General features: G+C 44.5%; 2 protein-coding genes across 2 annotated transcripts; both read right to left on the reverse strand.

Annotated features, from left to right (window-relative positions):
* Positions 1-2,281: 2,281 nt before the first annotated feature.
* On the reverse strand, positions 2,282-3,182 carry NUPR2 (nuclear protein 2, transcriptional regulator). The gene is made up of 2 exons (XM_043915592.1): positions 2,841-3,182; positions 2,282-2,497 (listed from the first exon to the last, which is right to left on the reverse strand). Exon 1 carries the CDS (start codon positions 3,141-3,143, stop codon positions 2,847-2,849), a length of 297 nt encoding a protein of 98 aa, XP_043771527.1. The 5' UTR covers positions 3,144-3,182; the 3' UTR covers positions 2,282-2,497; positions 2,841-2,846.
* A 9,066-nt stretch (positions 3,183-12,248) lies between these two features.
* On the reverse strand, positions 12,249-12,605 carry LOC122701417 (elongin-B-like). The gene has a single exon (XM_043914341.1). The coding sequence runs from the start codon at positions 12,603-12,605 to the stop codon at positions 12,249-12,251; it is 357 nt and encodes a 118-aa protein (XP_043770276.1).
* Between the last annotated feature and the right edge of the window lie 9,445 nt (positions 12,606-22,050).

The raw sequence follows: 22,050 nt of genomic DNA on the forward strand, positions 1-22,050 counted from the left end.
GAAGAGGAACTAAAAAGCCTCTTGATGAAAGTGAAGGAGGAGAGTGAAAAATTTGGCTTAAAGTTCAACATTCAGAAAAGTAAGATCATGGCATCTCATCCCATCACTTCATGGGAAATAGATGGGGAAACAGTGGAAACAGTGTCAGACTTTATTTTTGGGGGCTCCAAAATCACTGCAGGTGGTGATTGCAACCATGAAATTAAAAGATGCTTACTCCTTGGAAGGAAAGTTATGACCAACCTAGATAGCATATGAAAAAGCAGAGACGTTATTTTGCCAACAAAGGTCTGTCTAGTCAAGGCTATGGTTTTTCCAGTGGTCATGTGTGGATGTGAGAGTTGGACTGTGAAGAAAGCTGAGCACCGAAAAATTGATGCTTTTGAACTGTGGTGTTGGAGAAGACTCTTGAGAGTCCCTTGGACTGCAGGGAGATCCAACCAATCCATCCTAAAGGAGATCAGGCCTCGGTGTTCATTGGAAGGACTGATGCTGAAGCTGAAACTCCAATACTTGGCCATCTCATGCAAAGAATTGACTCATTGGAAAAGACCCTGATGCTGGGAGGGATTGGGGGCAAGAGGAGAAGGGGACGACAGAGGGTGAGATTACTGGCTGGCATCATCGACTCGATGGACATGAGTTTGAGTAAACTCCGGGAGTTGGTGATGGACAGGGAGGCCTGGAGTACTGCAGTCCATGGGGTCACAAAGAGTTGGACACGACTGAGTGACTGAACTGAACTGAAAGCATTTTAAGGGAATGGATATTCAGTGTGAATGATGGCTTCAGGGAGAAAGTGGCACTTTTAAGTATAGCTGACACTAGTTTTAGAAAAATTAAAATTGATTAAAGGCACTCTGAGTAGGATAGCACAGATTTAAATGAAGAGGAAGAATTGAATATGGTGAATTTAGAGGACAGAAGACCTGTGTCAAGAACCAGTGTGTTTTTGGAAGTTGTGAGAAACAAATTTAAGAAAATCCAATAGATGATTTCCAGCACAATATAAGGCATCTAAGCTTTTTAACCTACAAGGTTACAGCTGTCATTGAGGGTTTTTATATGATTAAAATGATCTTCAGGAAGATTAATCTGGCTACCTCTGTGATGTAGCAGAGGGAGACTAAGGGTAAGGGAAAAAAATCCTGAATGCTAAATAAGACAGTGGTGATGGGAACATTATTAGTAGCTACTTGCCTATTATATATCAGGCAGCTTTATATGCATTATTTCATTTATGCTTCACAAGAACTCTTGAAATAAGTACTGTATCATTCCTAACTTATAGGTAAGGATACAGATGTATAGAGTTAAACAACTTGCCCAAGTCCATACAGGCATTTTACTCCAAAGCCAGGAGGACTCCTACCACACTGCCTGAATTTTGGAGACATTTTAAAAGAATTAATGAAGTGAGTGAAAGAACTTAAGGCTTCCTGACAAGAGAGGATAAAGAGGAGGGATCATGTTCTGTAAACTTAAAAATAATTCCCATTTATTGAGCACCAATTATGTGTCAAGTCCTTAAGTGTCTTAGATATTTTATATACTTTATCAATAATCAGTTTGGCAGGGTAACCCAGTATTATTCCCATTTTACAAATGTGAAACCTGAAGCTTGGCAGAAGTTGAAAGTAGTTACCACTCAAAGTCTGCTGAATGCCAGGTTGATGAACAGTCATCGCTAGGATTAAAATTCAGGTTGATCATTCCAGAACACCACCCTTCTTTCCTAACCAGGCACTCACCACTGGGTGCAAAGGCCTGACAGAATGCAGACAAGAGATAGGAAAGGGACCCTGCCATACTCTGCATAATCTTTAAACTAATTCTTGGACATGGAATTTGTGGGTGGTTCTGAGCCACAAAAGGATGTCTACAGTTGATGAAAATGGTGGTGGTGGGAAGAGTGGATGTTTTTGAGTATCTGTTATGTCTTGTCTTCTAACTTGTATGGCCTCTGGAAAGTAACTTGAATTCTATGCCTCAGAATCCCCTGTAAAATGGAGATAGCATTCACTTCAAAGGATTGTTGTGGGCCAGTAGTGCAGAGAACCTAGCATACACCATTTAAATTTAAAATAGTCCTATTCTGACAAACAAATATTAAGGGTACACAGTCCTAGATGACATTTGAGTTAAAGTCTTATACAGATTCCTATCTTTGTTCTGCCTGTATTCATCTCTGTCACTTCTTTACACTTAAGAACTCAAATATTTGCGGGCTTGAAACAAATTACCACAACAACTTAACCAAAAAACACCAGAAGACTTAAAATGCCATTCTTGCTGCTCTCTTTTAATGAAAAACCCTAAACCCTAAGCAGGCATACCCACTTGGATGTTACTTAACAATCAGTAAGGAAGACACTGAAGCAGTAAACTTAAGCGATGTTGAAAAGAAGTTCTGCTGACCAACATGGACTGTTCCCCTTAGGACCACAATTACAGGTGGAGTCAGAGAAAATACTTAGGTCCTTCGGGTATGGGTATCCTGTAGAAAACCAGACAAAAAACAAAATTCAATTCTTCTCTTTAGTCCGTGCATTAACACTGCAATTAAATCCCTTCCTTGTATTTTTAGGAAGATGTTTTCTGCGTTTCCTAGCCCCGTCTACCCAACTACAAATTTCCAAAATATAATTTTACACTATTCCAACCGCAGCCGGGAGAGAAGCTGGGAGTTTAGGGGGCCCACCCAGCTAATGACTTGGCTACGCAGGGAAGCCTCAGAAGGGGGCGACTGTGCCGGGTTGAGTCGCAGGGGACGGATCGGAGCGCCGCCTGGGCGATCGCGCGGGTCCCCGGGGCTCGGGCCACTGGCTGCCCGCACGCACCGGCGCTCAGGTGAGACGGGTGCGCGGCCGGGGCTGCAGCTGGCGCTGGCGACGCTTGCGCTGGCTGTTCAGGAGCTTCTGCGCGATCTTGCGCTCGTGGCCGCCGGGCACCAGCCAGTTGGTACGCAGTTCTCGCTCGCGCCGCGTCCGGCCCTTAATGCGACCGGCCCCGCAGGCTGGGAAGTCGCGCAGGTAGTAGTAATCCGGGCAGTCATAGAACTCCTCCTCGGAGCCCACCGGCGGCCACACGCCGGGTGGCGGTGGCTGGGCTCGAGGCTGGACAGTGGGAACGGCCGGGTCCATCGCGCCGGGTCGCCCGCTCGGGCGGGCGCGCGCGTTTCTGGAGGGCCACGCCCCGCGCTTCGATTGGCTTCGCCAGAGGCGGGGTGGAGCCTAGGGCTGACGTCACAGAGCTGGGATACTATCCGGCAGGAGGCCTCCGCGCTGCTTACAGTCCGGGGAACCATGGCATTTTTCTCCATCCAGTTCTGTGCACCCCCGGTGGGAGAGGGGTATTTGGCAAATCCGATCGAAGATTCGTTTATGTCGGTCAAAAGTGGGAAACTAGCCAATTATCAGTAGTGTGGGGGCTGTGCATTCCTCGGGGTGAGCAACAATGAGCATTTTGTCAGGTTATTTGACGACATGAGTTAAGTGCGCAGTAATGATGGTGGTTTAATCGCTAAACCGTGTTGGACTCTTGCGACCCCATGGACTGTAGCCTCCCAGGCTTCTCTGTCCATGGGATTTTCCAGGCAAGAATATTGGAATGGGTTGCCATTTCCTTCTCCAGGGGATCCTCCCAGTCGAACCCGGGTCTCCTGCATTGAAGGCAGATTCTTTACCAACTGAGGTACAAGGGAAGCTTTGCGCAGTAATGATGCAAATGAAAAATAGGGTTCTGAAATAGTATCTCTGGTATCCCAGAAATGTATTTTTTTTTTAATTGATTCGTTCATTTGTCTGCACCGGGCTCTTTGACCTTCGTTGCCGGCATGTGGGATCTAATCCCCTGACCAGGGGTGAACCGTTCCTTTGCATTGGGAGCGCCAAGTCTTAGCGACTGGATCAGCAGGGAAGTCCCCCAGTAATGTATTTTTAAAACACACCTAGATGAAAAGGAAATGCATCAGAATGCTAAAAGTATTCCTGGCTGCTAGGGACATACATTAGTTCTTTTTCCTTTCCATAGTCCATGTGTTTGATAAGGAGTAGAAAATAAGTATTAAGCGAGCAATTAAGGGAAAGTTACCTTGCCTGGTGCAAGGCCAGGAACCGCGCGGCAATTTCGGATTATCCGCGGGTGCCCAAGTACTGTGGTCAGGGGACGCTGGTGTGATAGCTTGATGCTCTGGCAGTTCGGGGGTGAGGGCCGAGAGTCGGGGAGCAGCCGCGCGCGCCCCGCGTCCCACCCGCCAGCCCCGCGGGTATTGGGGGAAAGGATGCTCGCGGAGAGCAGCAGAGGCGAGAGTAATCAGGCCGGGTGTTCTGCGCTGAGAAAAAGCCAGGCTTACTTCCTCGCAGGGGGCTGCTGGACGGCGGAGCAGGAGTCATTAACATCCAGCGGCACCCGAGGCTCTGCGAGACTCCCAGGTCTAATTGCCTAATTACTGCCTCCCTGAACACTGCTCTCAGGGTATTATTGCCAAGAATGCCTTTGTTTGCGTTTGCTTTAACTAGTGCAGATAATTCTCTTCCCACAAATATTGCAGTCATCCCCCTCCAGGGACTTTTCTTTTTAATAGATGGAAAATAATTCTCTACTTAAAAAAATAAAAAGGCCTCATATATTTGATCTTGCTGAGTTTCTGTCTGTGACCAAGTTGCCAATTTGAGTTTTTTCCCTGCTCTCTAAAGTCGTGTCCCTGGTGGGGCGTGGCCTACATACCGAGCTCTGAGGGCAATTTTGGTAGTTCCTTAAATGAGCAAGTCCCAGGAGAGTGTTTTTAATAAAACACCCAGGGGATTTTCTCTTCCACCCACGTGTCTTACACCTGCTACTGGGAAAGAGAGAAACTAATGTTTATCCCTATACCACTGTCCCACACATTATCTCCTTTTTTAAAAAAAAAGAAATCTCTTTAGAATTTTTTATGAAAATATTCAGACATTCTCAAAAGTGAAAATAGAACAAAGAACTCTCATAGCCCCTTACAGGGATTCAACAATTATCAAGATCCTGTCTGGTTTGCTTTATCCCTCTCTGTTTTGCTCTGCTACAGATCTTAAGTTATTTTACTCCTGTGCATCTCAGTGGTTGTGGTTTAGTCACTAAGTTGTGTCAGACTTTTGCAACCACATGGACTGTAGCCTGCCAGGCTCCTGTGTCCATGGGATTTCCCAGGCAAGAATACTGAAGTGGGCTACCATTTCCTTCTCTAGGGAATCTTCTCGACCCAGGGATCCAACCCATGTCTCCTGCTTGGCAGGCGGATTCTTTACCACTGAGCCACCTAGGAAGCATGCATCTCAATACACAGCTCTGAAAAACTCGACCTATTTCTTACATAATTTTGATGTCTAAACAACAATAGGCAACATACAACTTGGAATACATTAAAAAATCTACAGATGAAATTTGCTTGTTAGGGTGTTTAAGTCACTTCTTATATAGGGCAGGCCCCTGCCCTTTCCCTTGACTCGTTGCAAAAACTGGGTCAGCTGTCCTGTAAATGCCCCACTTTGTGGATTTATCTGCTTCCTTGTCATGTCATTTAACTTGTTCCTCTCTCTCCCATATCTTGAAAATTGAGGTTGATTCTAGAGGTGGGTTTATGCACAGATTCACTTTCCTAGGAGGTGATGTGTGTTGGCATCACACCAGGAGACCCACAATAACTCATTGCCCCAATTTTAGTGATCAGTGGGCTCAGGTGGTGACAGCCTATCCCTGCAATTGTATAGTTCAACATTAATAGTTTCAATCTAATAGTTTCAACCATGGTTCATTTTTTTGGTTTGCTGTTGTGTTCATTTGTTATTATTTCATTAGGTGCTGTGAGATGGCAATTTTTTAATTCAATAATTTCTTCTACATTTATTAGCTAGAATTCTTTCCCTCATGAATATACCTTAATATACATTTTTCTTCCAGTTTTATTGATATATAGTTAGTGTAGAGCACTGTATAAGGTTTACAGCATTATCATTTGACTTACAAAATGGCAACCCGCTCCAGTATTCTTGCCTGGAGAATCCCATGGACAGAGGAATCTGCTGGGCTACAGTCCATGGGGTTGCAAAGAATCAACACCACTAAGTGACTAACACTTTCACACTATCATGAAATGATGACCACAAGTAAGTTTAGTCAACATCTGTATCATCTCATATAGGCACAAAATTAAAGACATAGAAAAGCATTTTTTGTCCTTATGGTGAGAACTCTTAGGATTTGTTCTCTTTTATATATAATACACAACAGTGTTAATTATATTAATCATATTGTATGTTACATCCCTAGAATTTATTTGTCTTATAGGTGGAAGTTTGTATCTTTTGACTACCTTTGTCCAAACCCCCACCCATACCACCTTCCCACACATTACCGCTAGACCTGTCCTACCAGAAATGCTACAAGGATTCCTTCAGGTTGACATGAAAGGATGCTAGACAGTAACTTGTAGTCATATGAAGACATAAAAATTCCTATTAAAGGTAAATACATGGGCAGGACTTCTCTGGTGGTCCAGTGATTAAGACTCTGCACTCCCAATGCAAGGGGCCAGTGTACAATCCCTGGTCAGGAAACTTGATCCTGCATGCTGCAACTAAGTCCTGGTGCAAACAAGTAAAAATAAATACTTTTTAAAAAAGAATACTATCAGGAGTTGTGAAAAAGCAACTTACAGAATGGAGGAAAATATTTGCAAATCATATATCTGATAAGGGGTTAATATCTAGAATATATGAAAAACAACAAGAACCAAAAAACAACACTGGTTAAAAATGGGCAACAGACTTGAATATACTTTTCTTCTTTCAGAACCTTCCTTGCTGTGTTGATTTCTAGATGGAGTCTGTGCCAGGTTCCAATTTATTGCCTCTTGACTCCAAATTCACCCTTTATTGCTTGCTGTGCAAAAATTGAGGTGGACCACTTGAGTATTTTTTTCTATACCAGCTGGGACGATGTTAATTTTTGTCAACTCTGGAGAGTAATTGCAGGGGGAAGGGGTTTCCCTTCTCCTTTTGTGAGGTAGTTAGTCAGACATGAGCTGGTCCCTGCCCCATCCTGGACAGGGTCATCTTTCTCTCTGCCTTCCCTACCCCTACCCCACACTGGTGATTAAAACACACCTCGAGATCTTCCCTTTTTGTGATCAAGGACTGATAAGTTTTCAGCCTTATCAGGACCAAACAAGATAAAACCTGCCAGCACAGGTGTACCAAGACCTAAAAGATGACTCAAAGTAGCCCGGGGTTCATTATTTGTGTATTTGTGTAGTAAATTACCATTTGAATTTTGCCCCACCCACTCTGCCCACTTGGGTTCCACTTGGGTGCTTGTGGGTAAGTGCCTGTGCACTAGGAGGAAAGTCATACAACCTAAACCTGCCAATCAACTTAGTCAAATAACACAGGACAGAGAGAGGGACTTGCCACCACTCTGAAAAACCAACCCGACCCTGTTGCAGGCGGCTTCTTGTTTCCAGGCAGCCTGCTCTCCTTCATTTTCTCTCTCTGTTTGGAGTGTACTTCTGCTTTGCTTAATACAACTCTTGCTATTTCCAACTGCTCTCTGTCTCTTGGTTGAATTCTTTCTTCTGGGGATAAGAACCAAGGAAACTGCCGTTTTGGTGGTAACAGTTCTAGCGTCCTCTTGTAGCAGGCTCCTGCGGTGTGCGTGGGTTCCTTAGTGCTCAGCTCTTGCAGTGCAGATGGCTTCTCCAGCACCATGGTCCCAACTCTCGTAGCGCCTCCAGAGCCCCACTCCTGCCGTGACAGGGGCCAACACCACCCAGCAGCCCTAGCTTCCCCCGAATTCTCCCCACCGTGGGTGGCTTTATCTCAGGATGCCTCCATTGAATGGCTTTTCTTGACACTCTAGATGGGAGGTTTGTTTTTTGCTTGTTTCTTTAATTTGCTTGTTTCTTTAATAGCAGCCAATTTATATTTTGGCTGTGCTGGGTTGTCATTGCAGCACTCAGGCTTTCTCTAGATGCTGCAAGCAGGGGCTACTCTTCACTGCATTGCATGGGCTGCTCCTTTCAGTGGCTTCTCGTGTTGTCGAGCGTGAACTCTAGGTGTGCAGACTTAAGTAGTTGTGGCACATGGGCTTAGTTGCCACAAGGCACGTGGGATCTTCCTGGACCGGAGATGCAACCCTTGTCCCCTGCATTGCAAGGCGGATTCTTAACCACTGGACCACCAGGGAAGCCCTAGGTGGTAGGTTCTTGACACATTCTGGAGGGCAATTTCCAGCAACTACCATTGTTACCAAAAGTTCAGCTTCTCTGTACACCAGTGCCAAAGAGAATCTCAGTTTTGGGTGAAATAGACAAGGAGAGCTTTATTACTTTGCCAGGCAAAGGGCTTCTGCCTTGAAAAACTATGTGTCCTGTCACGCGAGTGTATGCTCCTCGGTTCTTTGTCTCGTCACAACAAAGATTTGGAGTGACAGACATTAAAGCCCCTCGGGGGGTCACAGCTCTCGGAGGACAGACCGTGTTATAGCTCTTAAATAAATCACTGTTACAGCTTAGTGTTACAGCTCTATTTATTTAGATGATAGCAGGAAAATCCATCTTCGAGGTGTGAGGGCACTTCGACAGGAAGAGAAGAGCGCCCCATCGTGTGGGAAAGAGAGAGAGAGAGAGAGTTTTGGCTCCTCTTATATGTTTCTCTGTCCCTGGGCCTGTCTTATGTAAATTGGGCCAGCCAGGAGTGTTGTTTGTTTTACCTGAGGTTTTCACTCTGGTCCTCGGACCTTCCTTTGTTCTATTTTCGCGGGCTTTCCCTTCCAGGTCTTTTAGCCACTGCCATCTTGGACTCTTTTTCCCTATTCTAACTACCTAACATTCCCCCCTCAAGAGATGGAAAGCCCAATTCTTTGGGAATAGGGGCGTCGAGGTCTCTCTGGCTACTTCCTGCTGAACTGGGATGGCGAGGGGCATGGGGCCTCCCCCTCTTGCTTAGTCTCAGGCCTCAGAGTCCTTATAGTGGTGTCCATCTAAGGGTGACTGATGTTTTCTGTGGTTGGCTGTAGTTTTATCTTTGTTGAACTGGCGCTGCATGTCGTAGCTTGACCTGGGCAGAGACAAGACAGGTTAGACAGTTGACAGTACATGGAGCAGTCATCAGCAGCGTCAGTATGGCATAACAAGGACTAGTAGGGGCATTGGCCAATTTTAAATTTACATCGCCAGGATGGCTCAAGTCTCTCCTTGTTTAGAGATAAGAAGAACTATCTCCTGTCTGTTTTGGAGTATTATTTCTGCCAAGCTGTGTTGACTCTTTAGAGCTGTCTTGAGAAATCTTATCCCCAGGGACCAGATTTTGGGGTTGTTTATTAGAAGGGCACTCATTTGTAGTTCTGCATAGGTATCTGAGATCTCCCAGGGGCTCACAGGTGTATTGAGTGTCCTCTTCTGTTTTCTTCCATGGCTTGACTCGTGAGTAGTGAGTCCAGGAGTCATGTCCTGGTACCTTGACTGCTGTGGGGGTAGAAAGTATTACAGGGTAGCGGCCCTTCCATGTGGGCTGGAGTTGAGCCTTTGGGGACCCATCTTTCCAGACTTTAATTAGGACATGAGTCCCTGGAGCTTATAGTGGTGACTCCTTAGAGTCTGTTGAGTCCTGGTTCATACCCCACAAGCATATATCCTGTTGGAATTGCCCAAAGGCCATGGTATAAGACTGGAGGGTCTGAACCTCTGGATCTAGGAAGAGGTCATTGACATAAACAAAAGGTCTTCTATCATGATTGCAATAACTGCAAGATTTCGAAGGCAGGGGGCCAGCCTCGGGAGGTTGGATCAAGTCTCTTGGATAAGTAAGCTACAGGCTGGGGCTCAGATCCCAACCTTTGAGTTAACACTCTCAAGGCTATTCCCTCTCTTTCATGGACATAAAGTTGGAATGCTTTTTTTGGATCTGGCAACCTCAAGGCAGGTGCCTGAGTTAAGGCCTGTTTTAGTGTAGCCTCTGCCTTCTTTTGAGGAGTTCCCCACATCAGTGGGATTGAATCATCTCGTCCCTTTAAGCTTTCATATAAGGGCTGGGCAATTAGACCATAGTTGGGTATCCAGATTCTACAGTACCCAGTTAGCCCCAGGAAAGCTCGCAATTGTTTTCGAGTCGTGGGGGAGGGCAACTGGAGGGTTCCTTGTACCCGATCAGAGGACAGCCTCCTGGACCCATGTGTAATCTGAACACCCAGGTAAGTGACCTTTGTCTTGACCATCTGTGCCTTAGCATGGGAGACTTTATATCCCTTTTCTGCCAAAAAGTTTAGAACCTGAATTGCATGTTGTTGAGCACGTTTCTCATCTGGAGAGCAGATTAGTAGGTCATCTACATATTGTAATATTTTCCCATTAGGTCCCAGGTCCAGATCTAGGAGATCCCGGCTAAGGGCCTGTCCAAACAGGTGGGGGCTATCTCTGAACCCCTGAGGTAATACTGTCCAAGTCATCTGTTGGTGTTTTTCTCCTGGAGCCTCCCATTCAAAGGCAAAAGGATATTGGGATTCTTTATCCAGTGGTATGCAAAAAAACGCATCTTTGGGATCCAAGACTGTAAACCACTTGGCACTGGCTGGAATTTCTCCCAAGATTACATAAGGATTGGGTACTGTGGGATGGAGGGGGACTACAGCTTCATTTATGATCTGGAGATCTTGAACCATTCGCCAGGTTCCATCCTTTTTCTTTACTGAGAGGATTGGGGTGTTACATGGCGAACTGGTGGGGACCAATAGCCCACAAGCAAGGAATTTGTTTATTAAAGGCTGTAGTCCCTCCCGAGCCTCTCTTTTGAGAGGATATTGTTTCCGGTTAGGAAACTGAATGGGATCTCGGAGGACAATGATGACCGGTTCAGCTTGGTGGGCTCGTCCAGGAATCCCCTGGTCCCACACCTGGGGGTTAATTTTGTCCTCCCATGGTCTTTGTTCTCTCTCTTTTGGAGGTGTAATGGGTTCCTCAGTAGTAACCAGAAGCTGTAGGGCCCTAGGGGCTGAAAAGCTTCCCATCACAAGGGTGGTCCCCAGTTTAGTGAATATGTCTCTCCCATTAAGGGAGGAGGACACTCAGGGACCACCAGGAACTGGTGGGAAAATATCTGTCCATCCCAGCAACAAAGAAGTGCTTGGGTGAATCTTTTAGTAGTTGCTTTTCCTGTAGCACCCAAAATGGTACAGGTTTGGGAGGAGAAGGCTCCGGAGTAGGAGATCAAGACAGAGTAGGTAGCCCCTGTGTCAACCAAGAAATTCTCGGACCTACCTGCCACATCCAGTTGCACCCTTGGCTCCAGCCCCGTGATGGTTATCTGTGACAGGCGGGCTGGCTGGAGCGGGCCGCTTCAGTCCTCTTGAACCATCGTGAGGGAAGGCTTGGCGGTTGACCTTGAGGCTCTTGGGTCCCAAGGGCAGAGTGCCACCCAATGTCCCAGTTGATGGCATTTGTGGCAAGCTGTTCTAGGAAACTTGTCACGGTTAGGACACTCTTTGGCCCAATGCCCCGCCTGTCTACAGATTAGGCATTTGCCTCGTGCCTTGTCATTTAAGGTCTTGGGGTATGCCATAGGGCTGCCCTGGAGGGCGGCCAGCATCTGGGCATGCCTTGTCTCTTTCCTTCTCTCCCTCTCCTGGGCCTTGGCCTCCTTCTCCTTTCTCTGTTATAAAAGGTATTGGTGGCTGTCTGGATCATCTCATCTAGAGAGGCAGCAGGGTCCTGCTGCTGTAGCTGTTGTAACTTAATTCTGATCTCTGATGCACATTGGGACAGGAATTTGTCTTTTAAAATCACCTGTCCTTCGTAAGAGTCTAAGTCCAAATTGGAAAACTTTTGGAGGGCATCTTTTAGCCTTTCCAGAAAGGCACTGGGGTTCTCATTGGACTCCTGAGTTATTGCTGAGACCTGGGCATAGCTGATTACTTTTTGCTGGGCTGCTTTCAGTCCTGCCTTTATACAGATTAGAAAATGATCTCTTTCCCAGATGTGTTCAGGGTCATTATAATTCCAGTTAGGATTGGAGGAGTGTTGTTTGTTTTACCTGAGGTTCTCACTCCGGTCCTCGGACCTTCCTTTGTTCTATTTTCGCGGGCTTTCCCTCCCAGGTCTTTTAGCCACCGCCATTTTGGACTCTTTTTCCCTATTCTAACTACCTAACAGTCCCAACCCAGGAAAAAATTTTAAGACACCCACCCTCTTTTAGTGGGGGAGTGGGGCAGTTGAGGTGGGAGTCTTACTGCACAGCTTGTCCATTTGCTCTGCTTCCCAAGTCCTGTGGCTTCCTTACATCTGGCAGCTTGGGTGGGCTGGAGAAGGGCTCGATGCACACGTCTTCAAACGCCTCATCTTCCCTGAAGGCTAGCCCCACGGTCACTGGGGCCTGAGGCAGTGCCGTTTGGCTGGTGAAACCACACTCGCCCAATGTCTTGCTGTCGTCCAGAAGCTGGTCGTCCTTGTACAGCCACTGCTCATCCGGCGGCCGCTTGAGGATACCCTGAATGATGCGCTTCAACTCGAACACGGTGCTCGACTCCTTGGCCTCAGTGAAGATGGTGGTCTTGCCGCGCCGGACCATGACGAACACGTCCATTGCAGCTGCCTTTCCCCCTTGACTGCCAATCCAGGAGGATTGAATGAAGGGTTTTATAACAGGGACTCAAAGGTGGGTCTCTGACAAGATTAGGGTGTGTGCAGGGCTCAGCACTACCTTTTCTCAGGTGATCTCATCTTGATGAGCTGCTCTGATCTCTTTAATCAAGTGGTTTCTTGATGGCTCCTCCCTTGATTAGCAACTCCCTTGATTCTGCCCTTTGGAACTCAGGGAAGGTCATTGAGGCTGGAGTCTCACAAGAAATGTTGCAGCATGCAGCTTAGTTAGGTAGGAGCAGAGAAATGGAGCCAGGGGCCAAGTAACAGAAGAGTCATGCATCTTGTAAACATCGGGAGTCCATGGGCAGATAAGGAAAGCGGGCACCTTCAGACTGTCAGGAAATTGGGTGATAAGGGACTGAGTAGGCGACCAGGAAAGGTGAGGAAAGTCAGGAATCCCCTGCATCCAAATGTAACCTTTTGCTCATTGTGCTGTCATTATGATAAGATTAGCCTGACAGATAAGAATAGTCATCAGGCATGTATACCATGGCACTTCTACTCTAAGCTAAATAGGGACAAAATCCCTCCTTTCCTCAGTAAAATGGAGCTGCGATGAAAAAATCGGGAAGGTCAATGCCCAAACTTCTCATTCCCCAGGGAATATTCAGCCCCTTCATTTTACCCTCCTCAAAACCAACTTGTCAAACCCAGATTGGCAGCTCCTCTCCTGCCAGACCACTCTCCCTTTGAGAATGTATCCTTGCTTAAATAAACTTTTGCTTTACTTTTTAGACAAGTCTAGAAATGTTGCCCAAGTTGTCTGTGGGAAGATGGAAAAGCTAACTTTAATCTGCTCAGAATAACAAAGAAGAATCATTTACTTGTTTAAAGAATGGACTTGGGGACTTCCTTAGTGGTCCAGTGGCAAAGACTCCAAGCACCCAATGCAGGGGGCCCTGGTCAGGGAACTAGATCCCACATGCCACAACTAAAGAACCTGCACACTGCAACGAAGACCAGGCATAGCCAAATACATAAATAAATATTAAAGAGTTGTGGCTTAGCTGGTTAGGAATCTGGCTGCAGTCCAGGAGACCTGGGTTCGACCCCTGGATTGGGAAGATCCCCTGGAGAAGGGAAAGGCTACCCACTTCAGTATTCTGGCCTGGAGAATTCCATGGACTCTACAGTCCATATGGTTGCAAAGAGACACAACTGAGTGACTTTCACTCACTCACTCACTCACTTTCTTAACCTCTGTGCTTCATCTCTGAATTCTTTTGAGATGAAGAAAGAACCTGGAATTCATTGACAACAGAAATGGGACAGAAGGGCCTCTGTGCCCAGGAGACCCACAGGGCCACACTCGGTTTCACCATTGGTGCAGCGCTAAGTGAGTTCTGTGCCATCCAATCACCCATGGCTGCGTAAGTCTCCAACAAGCTGGCTCTCAGCTCTGGTGCTCCCCCTCAGCTTAGGGAGGTGGTGGATATACCTTATATATGCAGATCCTATATTCTTTAGAGCTCGCTTTATTTTTTGGCTAGTAGCCAATCTCTCTTTACTGAAATCCCCTGTTATAGTTGATAATTCTGTATATTAAAATTTAGCTGTTCCAACTGCTGTGTGGCTTCCATCTCCTAATTTGACCTGAGTGATACAGGGTCCCTGACCAACATAACAAGGATGAAAGACACCCAGCCTCTCACCATTATACAGTGTGGTGTGCTAAACCATAGTGGGGCAGAGTGTGAGAACAGTGGGTAAGAAGGTGCCTGCAGGGTCCATGAAGATGAAGAGGGGATCGGGGCAAGTTCATCATCATTAACACCTCCTCTTGTCTTTCTTCCCACATCACTAAATCTCTGAGTGGCATCAGTTCTCTCTCACAAGTCTGATCCATGTTCTCCACCCCACTGCTACTTCGCATGCCAGGTCATCATCATCTCTGTCTGGTTTACTGTGAGGGACCTCTAAATATCCTGTTTGATCCACCCCTTGCTCGCTTCAGCCTGTTCTTCACAATAAGGCCAAAAGAATTCTTTTTCTTTTTTTTTTTTTCCAGAGGAATTCTTCTAAAAGACAAATTTGAGTCCTTGATTAAAAACTGTTGGGACTTCCCTGGTGGTCCAGTGGCTAAGACTCCAAGTTCCCAATGCAAGGGGCCCAGATTTGATCCCTGATCAGGGACTAGATCCCACATGCTGCAACTCAAGAGTTTACATGCTACATCTAAAGATTCCACATGCCACAACTTAAAAAAATATTCCACGTGCTGCAACTGAGGATTCATAATACAAGTTAGAATGAAGATCCCACGTGCAGCAGCTAAGACCCAGTAGAGCCAATAAATAAATAGCTTAGAAAAAACAACTGTTGTTGGCTGCCCATTGCCCTTAGGTTAGCATCTGACTCATTTGTCCACGAGGTTTGGAAAGATCCCGCCTCTCCTCACCTTTCCAGTTTTATCTTGTGACACCCTTTCCTACATCCTTTCTCTCCAGCCACATGGAATGTCAGTTTCTTTGGGGACCTTTATAAGTACTGTTTCCTCTTCCAGGAAACCCTCTCACTAACATCACCCTCATCCTTTCACTCTCATCTTTGCTTCCTTAGCTCATCCTTAACCTCAGCCAAGATAGCTACTCCTCTGAGAAGCCTTCCCAAGCCCATCTCCCTCTGATCCGGCTAGGTGCCTCTTGTGTATAGTTCAAGCAAACCCCGTACTTCTGTCATTATACTTATCACAGGTTGGTAACTGTTCATGTGTCTCCTCACTACTGTGACATGAAATTCATACTTTATGGCAAGAAAGGAAAAATTTAAACATAGAAAGTTTCCCCTGACTTCTCTCTGCCCTCTACTGTGCCTTGTGTATCTGCATTATGTTTCGACCAAACCGTCCCTTAGGCAGACATACCTGCTCAGCCATAAAGAACAGCATTCTCCCAACACCAACACAGCAGCTTCTTAAAATATGACATTCCTTCCTGATTTTGTAAGGCATTATGATGACCCATCACTGTGCACTTGCAGATCAGGATTGTGTAAACTATTAGTAGTATATCATTTAATGTATAGCCCTCTGTCCCGAAGAACTTACTTAACTGGGCTTTGACTTCTAATGGGCAGAACAGTTCTCAGAGTTTTCTGAGAGACCATTCCCGGGTTATAATTCTCAGTATGACTTGGGTAAAAATTTTGATTTCTTTCATAGATGTTTGTATGTGTTCAGTTACTCAGTTGTGTCTGCCTTTTGCAGCCCCATGGACTGTAGCCCTCCAGGCTTCTCTGCCCAGGGAATTTTCTAGGCAAGAGTACTGGAGTGGGATACCATTTCCTCCTTCAGGGAATCTTCCCGACCCAGTGATCAAACTCACATCTCTTGCATCTCCTGCATTGGCAGGCAGTCTTTACCACTAGCACCACTAGGACTGATAAATTTTTCATTGACAGACATGAGAACAGAAACTCTTGTTCACCCTTTTTACCTCAGGATCTATTATAGTGCCTGATACATATTAGGGGCTCAGTAAATGTTGGGGGGACAAAAAGAATGAGTAAGCAAAGGTGACAGGGACAATATGTGAAAGTATGTCATGTAATCAGAGTGTGGGGATATGGTGTTACCGAGTCCAAGCTTATTCTGCTCACCACATGACAGGCCAATTAACTGAGAGACAAAGTGTTGGAGCAAGGAATATGACTTTATTAGTAAAGCTGGCTGACCATGAAGACAGCAGACTACCATCTCAAAATAACCGTCTTATCGAGGTCTGGATACCAGGTTCTTTTATAGAACAGAGAGCAGGGAGGTGAGGAGGTAAAGTAAAAAAGGCCATTAATCTTATCTCCTGGAACAACTGGCCTTGGGAAGGGGATGTGTTGATTTCTTCCTTCCTGTAGCCATCCGTAGGTGGACAGGCGAGCAGGGTGAGCTTGGATTCTGTAACACTTTTAGTGAACAAAAGCAATGGGAAGCAAAGGTTAAGGTAAAAGAAACAGATCCAACATGGAGTCAGTTCTTCCCTGTAATAATTGGTAGGAGTGGCTGGATCTGAAGGGCCCTGTAAATAATACTAAGCAATTAGTACTGCTGCTGCTGCTGCTGCTGCTAAGTCACTTCAGTCGTGTCCGACTCTGTGCGACCCCATAGATGGCAGCCCACCAGGCTCCTCGATCCATGGGATTTTCCAGGCAAGAGTACTGGAGTGGGTTGCCATTGCCTTCTCCAAGAAATTGGTACTATAAAATGTAAATTAAACACCCCACATTGGCTGCTGGTGATTGAAGTGGACTTCCTGTTCATATGTTTGGTTTGACTAGCAGTTTTAATAACCTTTGAATGTGAATGACAGTTTGTCACAGTTCCCACTGGTCCCCACATTAGGGCCTCCTTTCATCATTGAAGCTAGCTGCCAGTCCCACTGAGATCTGGGTTTGCTATCCCTGCAGATGTGTGAGAGGTAATTTAAGGAGGGAAAGAATATAAGAAGAGGATTTAAAATAGGACTTCTAGAAAGACAGATCTGAAATAGGAGGGAAGGGGGCAGGGCACAAACTTTAAAGAATGACATAACCCTAGAATACAACATAAACTGATTAGAACCAAATAAGTCCAAGATGGTGGATCAGTCAACTTCAACTAGACCTGGAGCCTCATCATACCCTCATTGTAGCACATCACCTAGCTAAGGGACACACCCACAAGCACAGTTCAGAGAACCATCAAAGATTTAAAAGTGGGCGTGGTCGTGGCCCAATTCCTGGAAAGCCCCACCCCATTCCCTGAGATAGTGGAAATAATCCTCTTATTAGCTTATGAAATTACCCAGCTGGTAAAAACTAACCTTGCTGTATTTTGAGGCTGCTCTCTCCCTCTGAGACTACCCACACTGCAGAGTGTGTTTCTCTCTATATAAATCCACTTCTTACCTATCACTTGTCTCTCACTGAATTCTTTCCGTGATGAGACATCAAGAACCTGAGTTTCATTAGGTGTTGAAACCAGGTGTGTGATCTCAGTTGGAAAACCAAAGGTTTTGGCTGGGTTTGAGTCCTGACCAGTAGGTTCAAGTCCCAGTCTGAGGTACACAGTTTCAGATTCACCATTGGTGGGGGTGTACTTTGAGAATTCCTTGGGAGAAGTGAATTTGTTTTATTCAAAGAGTCCTGGAAGCAAAGGCAGACTCACAGCTAGTGTCTTCAACCCGCTAAGTTGGCCAGTGATGAGCTGCGTCTACCTTCACCTGTTTGCTTTCTGAAACACAAAGTGCCCTGATGAATTCTGAAGTCATAGCTGCAGTAGATCAACACTGACTCAGCAGCTTGCCATATTGCAAGACCAGAGTGGTGGGGGATATAAAATGTAAGAAGAAGCTGGACCATACAGCATCTCCTGGGGGGGAAATGACAGCCATAGACACAGCACCCCATAGAGACAGTGGGCCGCTGCTGTTACCTGAAAACTGGATTTGCTTCTTGGTAGGTATCAAGCCAAAAGTCATAATCAAGCCAAAGAGTGAAAGAGGTTTCCTTCCTTTATTACTTGCAGCAAGTAAAGAGAACACAGAAGATCTTTCCCAAAGCAGTGTATCTCCCTTAACAGCAAAATTGGGAAATTTTTAAGCTAAGAGTACATGCATATTCATGAAAGGGCCTGGGCTGTCCAGAGTCCAAGCTTTAGTTGATTGAAGTTTCAAGAATCAGAAAATGTCAACAACATCATCCCTTAGGTTTCAATTGACCTGGTAGTTAAGTGCCTGGGGAGTTTAAATTCTGCAAAACATCTCAAGAAAGCTTCATGCTAGTCTTTACCATTGAAGCAGAACTGGGAGTTATTGTCTTTACTGGGGCTTCACTGGTGGCTCAGATGGTGAAGAAAGTGAAAATGAAAGTTGCTCAGTCATGTCAGAATCTTTGCAACCCCAGGGACTATACAGTCTATGGGATTTTCCAGGCCAGAATACTGGAGTGGATAGCCATTCCCTTCTCCAGGGGATCTTCCCAACCCAGGAATCGAACCCAGGTCTTCCACATTGCAGGTGATTCTTTACCAGCTGAGCTACAAGGGAAGCCCAGGAATACTGGAAAGAAAGAAAGAAAGAAAGTGAGGTCACTCAGTCGTGTTCAACTCTTTGGGACCCCATGGACTGTAGCCTATCAGGCTCCTCCGTCCGTGGAATTTTCCAGGCAAGAGTACTGGAGTGAGTTGCCATTTCCTTCTCCAGGGGATCTTCCTGACCCAGGGATGAAACATTGCAGGCAGATGCTTTACCCTCTGAGCCACAGGGAAGCCCTGTGAGTATTGGAGTGGGTAGCCTATCCCTTCTCCAACGGATCTTCCGAATCCAGGAATTGAACCCAGAATCTGCCTGCAATGCAGGAGACCTGGGTTCAGTCCCTGGATTGAGAAGATCCACCGAAGAAGGAAATGGCAACCCGCTCCAGTATTCTTGCCTGGCGAATTCCATGGACAGAGAAGCCTGGTGGGCTACAGTCCATGGGGTCACAAGGAGTCAGACATGACTGAGTGACTTTCACTATCTTTGCTATTATTACTTCTCTTGCTCGATAACTGTTTATTCTTATTTATTTATTAATCCAGACATTAAAAAGATATGTAAAAATGTAAAATGTGTCCGCTTCTCTCACTAATCTTTTTTTTTGTTTGGGAAAATATAATTTTTAAAAAACACTTATGTCAATATGTAATGGTTTTTATTTAGTAATGAGCAACTAAATATTTTAAAATTCTGTTTTAATTTCTAATATGGAAACTTTAATCTTTTTATTTTTCATTTTACTTTATTTTTTTTGCTATGCCACTTGGCACATGGGATCTTAGTTCCCTGACAAGGGATCAAACCCACACACCTTGCATTGGAAGCTCGGAGTCTTAACCACAGGACCACCAAGGACATCTGCAAGCTTTTAATATATATAATTCCTAAATAAAAAATATTAGATATTTTCAGTAAAATTTTAAAATGCTAAGGGATATTGAGCTTCCAAAATTTGAGAGCCAGTAATTTAGTAAGCCACGTGCAACTTGCTACTTGATGCACTTTAAAAAATGAGGTACAGGACAGACAGTGATAGTGAGATAAGGGAGAAAAAGTTAGAGGAGTAAGCCCTAATCACTAGTCATGCATATTCTTTTGACAGCAAAAAGGAAAAAAAAAGGCAAATTAATTTTGTACAGGAATTTAAACATATTCTGTACAATGGTCTCACTTTGCTGACATCATTTATACAAATCTTCAGAGTTTACTTGACTATTATTATCAATATTTGCTTCCCTGACTATTTCATCAACCTCCTCATGTTAATTTTCCTCGAAGGTGTTTTATCATGTGATGTAGTTCTGTTGCACCAACATAGACAGTGTCATCCTTATTAAACACAAGGAATGTTTCTCTGATTCCTTGTTTACTCTCTGTTTTTCATTTTTCTTGCCATCATTATCAAAAAGTCCAGAAAGTTAATTGCACTATTTTCATCACCATTTGTTTCATTAATTTACTCTGAAACTTTGCTTCTAGGGAATTTTGCCCAAGAGACCTCATTACACTCTTCAATTTTTGGATGTTTATCACCATCCTTGTCAAATAGTGGAGAGCTTCTTTCAGTTCTGCCATCTCTTTTCCCTTCAGCTGGTCAACCATGCTGTCAGAGTGACTTGTCTTCAAGTGACAGTCACACAAACATTCAGTTCATTAGTTCTACTCAGATTCTCTGAAATATTATTTCTTCTTAAGGTTTATATGTTTATACATATTTTAGGTAAAGTTTACATGCGATAACACACAAGAAGCTTATGTGTGCACTTTAAAACATTATTTTAAATTGAAGCATAGTTGATTTACAATGTCATGCTACTTTCTGGTCTACAGCAAGGTGATTCCCTCCTCTTCACCCTCTCCCTTGACAGTCACAAGTCTGTTTGCTGTCTGTGGGTCTGTTCTATAAATAAGTTCATTTGTATCATTTTTAGATTCCCCGTAATATGATATGGCATTTGTCTTTCTCTTTTTGACTTACTTCACATGGTATGAAAATCTCTAGATCTATTCATGTTGCTACAAATGGTATTATTGTGTTCTTTTTTCATGGCTTCACAGTATTCCTGTGTCTGTGTGTATGTTTATATATCACATCTTTATCCATTCATCTGTCAATGAACATGACTTGGCTGTTGTAAATAGTGCTGCCATGAAGATAGTGATATATGTATCTTTCTGAATTATAGTTTTGTCAGGATATATGCCCCAGAGTGGGCTTGCTGGGTCATGTGATAACTCTATTTTTAGTTTTTTGAGGAACCTCCATACTGCTTTTCTGCACCAATTGACTGCGCCAATTTACAGTCCCACCAACAGTGTAAGGCGGTTGTCATGCACTGGGTTTTGCAAATTCATTGATGTGTTGGATAAATGCGTGGGCACATTGGTAACCACCCAATGAGAAAGAAAAAGTCATTTGTGACAGTCAGGAACTGGCTTTGCACTGTCGGGCTTTGGTATTCTTCTGTATTTTGTTGCTGAGTACAAGCCAACTGTATGAATATACCATACTCGGCTTATCCATTCACCTGTTGGTGGACGTTGAGTTGTTTCCAATTTCTAGCTGTTCAGAATAAAGGTGGTATGAATAAAAAGACTCTGTACATATGTATTTTGCGGACATATATATTTTGTGGACATATGTTTTCATTACTCTTCTGGAAACTATCTAGGCATGAAACTGCTGGGTCATATGGTAGGTGACATTTAGCTTTATGAGTAGCTGCCAAATTTTCCAAAGTGTTTTACCATCCTACATTTTCCAACAACGTGTGAATGTTTCAGTTGCTCCACTTCCTTGCCAACCGGGTAGGCATTTCATTGTTTTAAATGTTAGCCATTCTAGTGGGCAGGAAATGATACCTCATGGGTTTAATTTGAATTTCCTTTTCAGAAAGCATTGTACATTATGTTAAATGAATGCTGTTCATTTGAATTTTACCATTTTTAATATATTTATATTACTGGTACAATTATATTTAATTTTCAGACTTGCTTTGGTTTTATCCTTGTGGTTTCTGTGGTGGTTTTAGTTGCTAAGTCATGTCCAACTCTTTGTGACCCCATGGACTGTAGCCTGCCAGACTCCTCATCGATGGGATTTCCCAGGCAGGAATATTGGAGTGAGTTGCCATTTCTTTCTCCAGTGGATCTTCCCGACCCACGGATCAAACCAAGTCTTCTGCTTGGCAGGAGGATTCTTTACTACTGAGCCATCGGGGAAGCCCTTTATCCTTGTAGAAGGAGCTATAACATCAAGCCGTTTAATTATTTTATTTTTTTAGAATAAGACATTTATATCTACTTTTTGGTTTTTATGTGTTCAAGTAACATCATAATAAAAATAATATAGGTCAACTTTTTTTTTTTTTTTTGGCT

The sequence above is a fragment of the Cervus elaphus genome, chromosome 10 (genome assembly GCF_910594005.1).
Source record: "Cervus elaphus chromosome 10, mCerEla1.1, whole genome shotgun sequence".
In the NCBI taxonomy this organism is placed as follows: domain Eukaryota; kingdom Metazoa; phylum Chordata; class Mammalia; order Artiodactyla; family Cervidae; genus Cervus; species Cervus elaphus.

Excerpts from the sequence above, each read along its gene's own strand:
- NUPR2 (XM_043915592.1), bottom strand. The coding sequence starts at position 3,143 with ATGGACCCGGCCGTTCCCACTGTCCAGCCTCGAGCCCAGCCACCGCCA.
- LOC122701417 (XM_043914341.1), bottom strand. The coding sequence starts at position 12,605 with ATGGACGTGTTCGTCATGGTCCGGCGCGGCAAGACCACCATCTTCACT.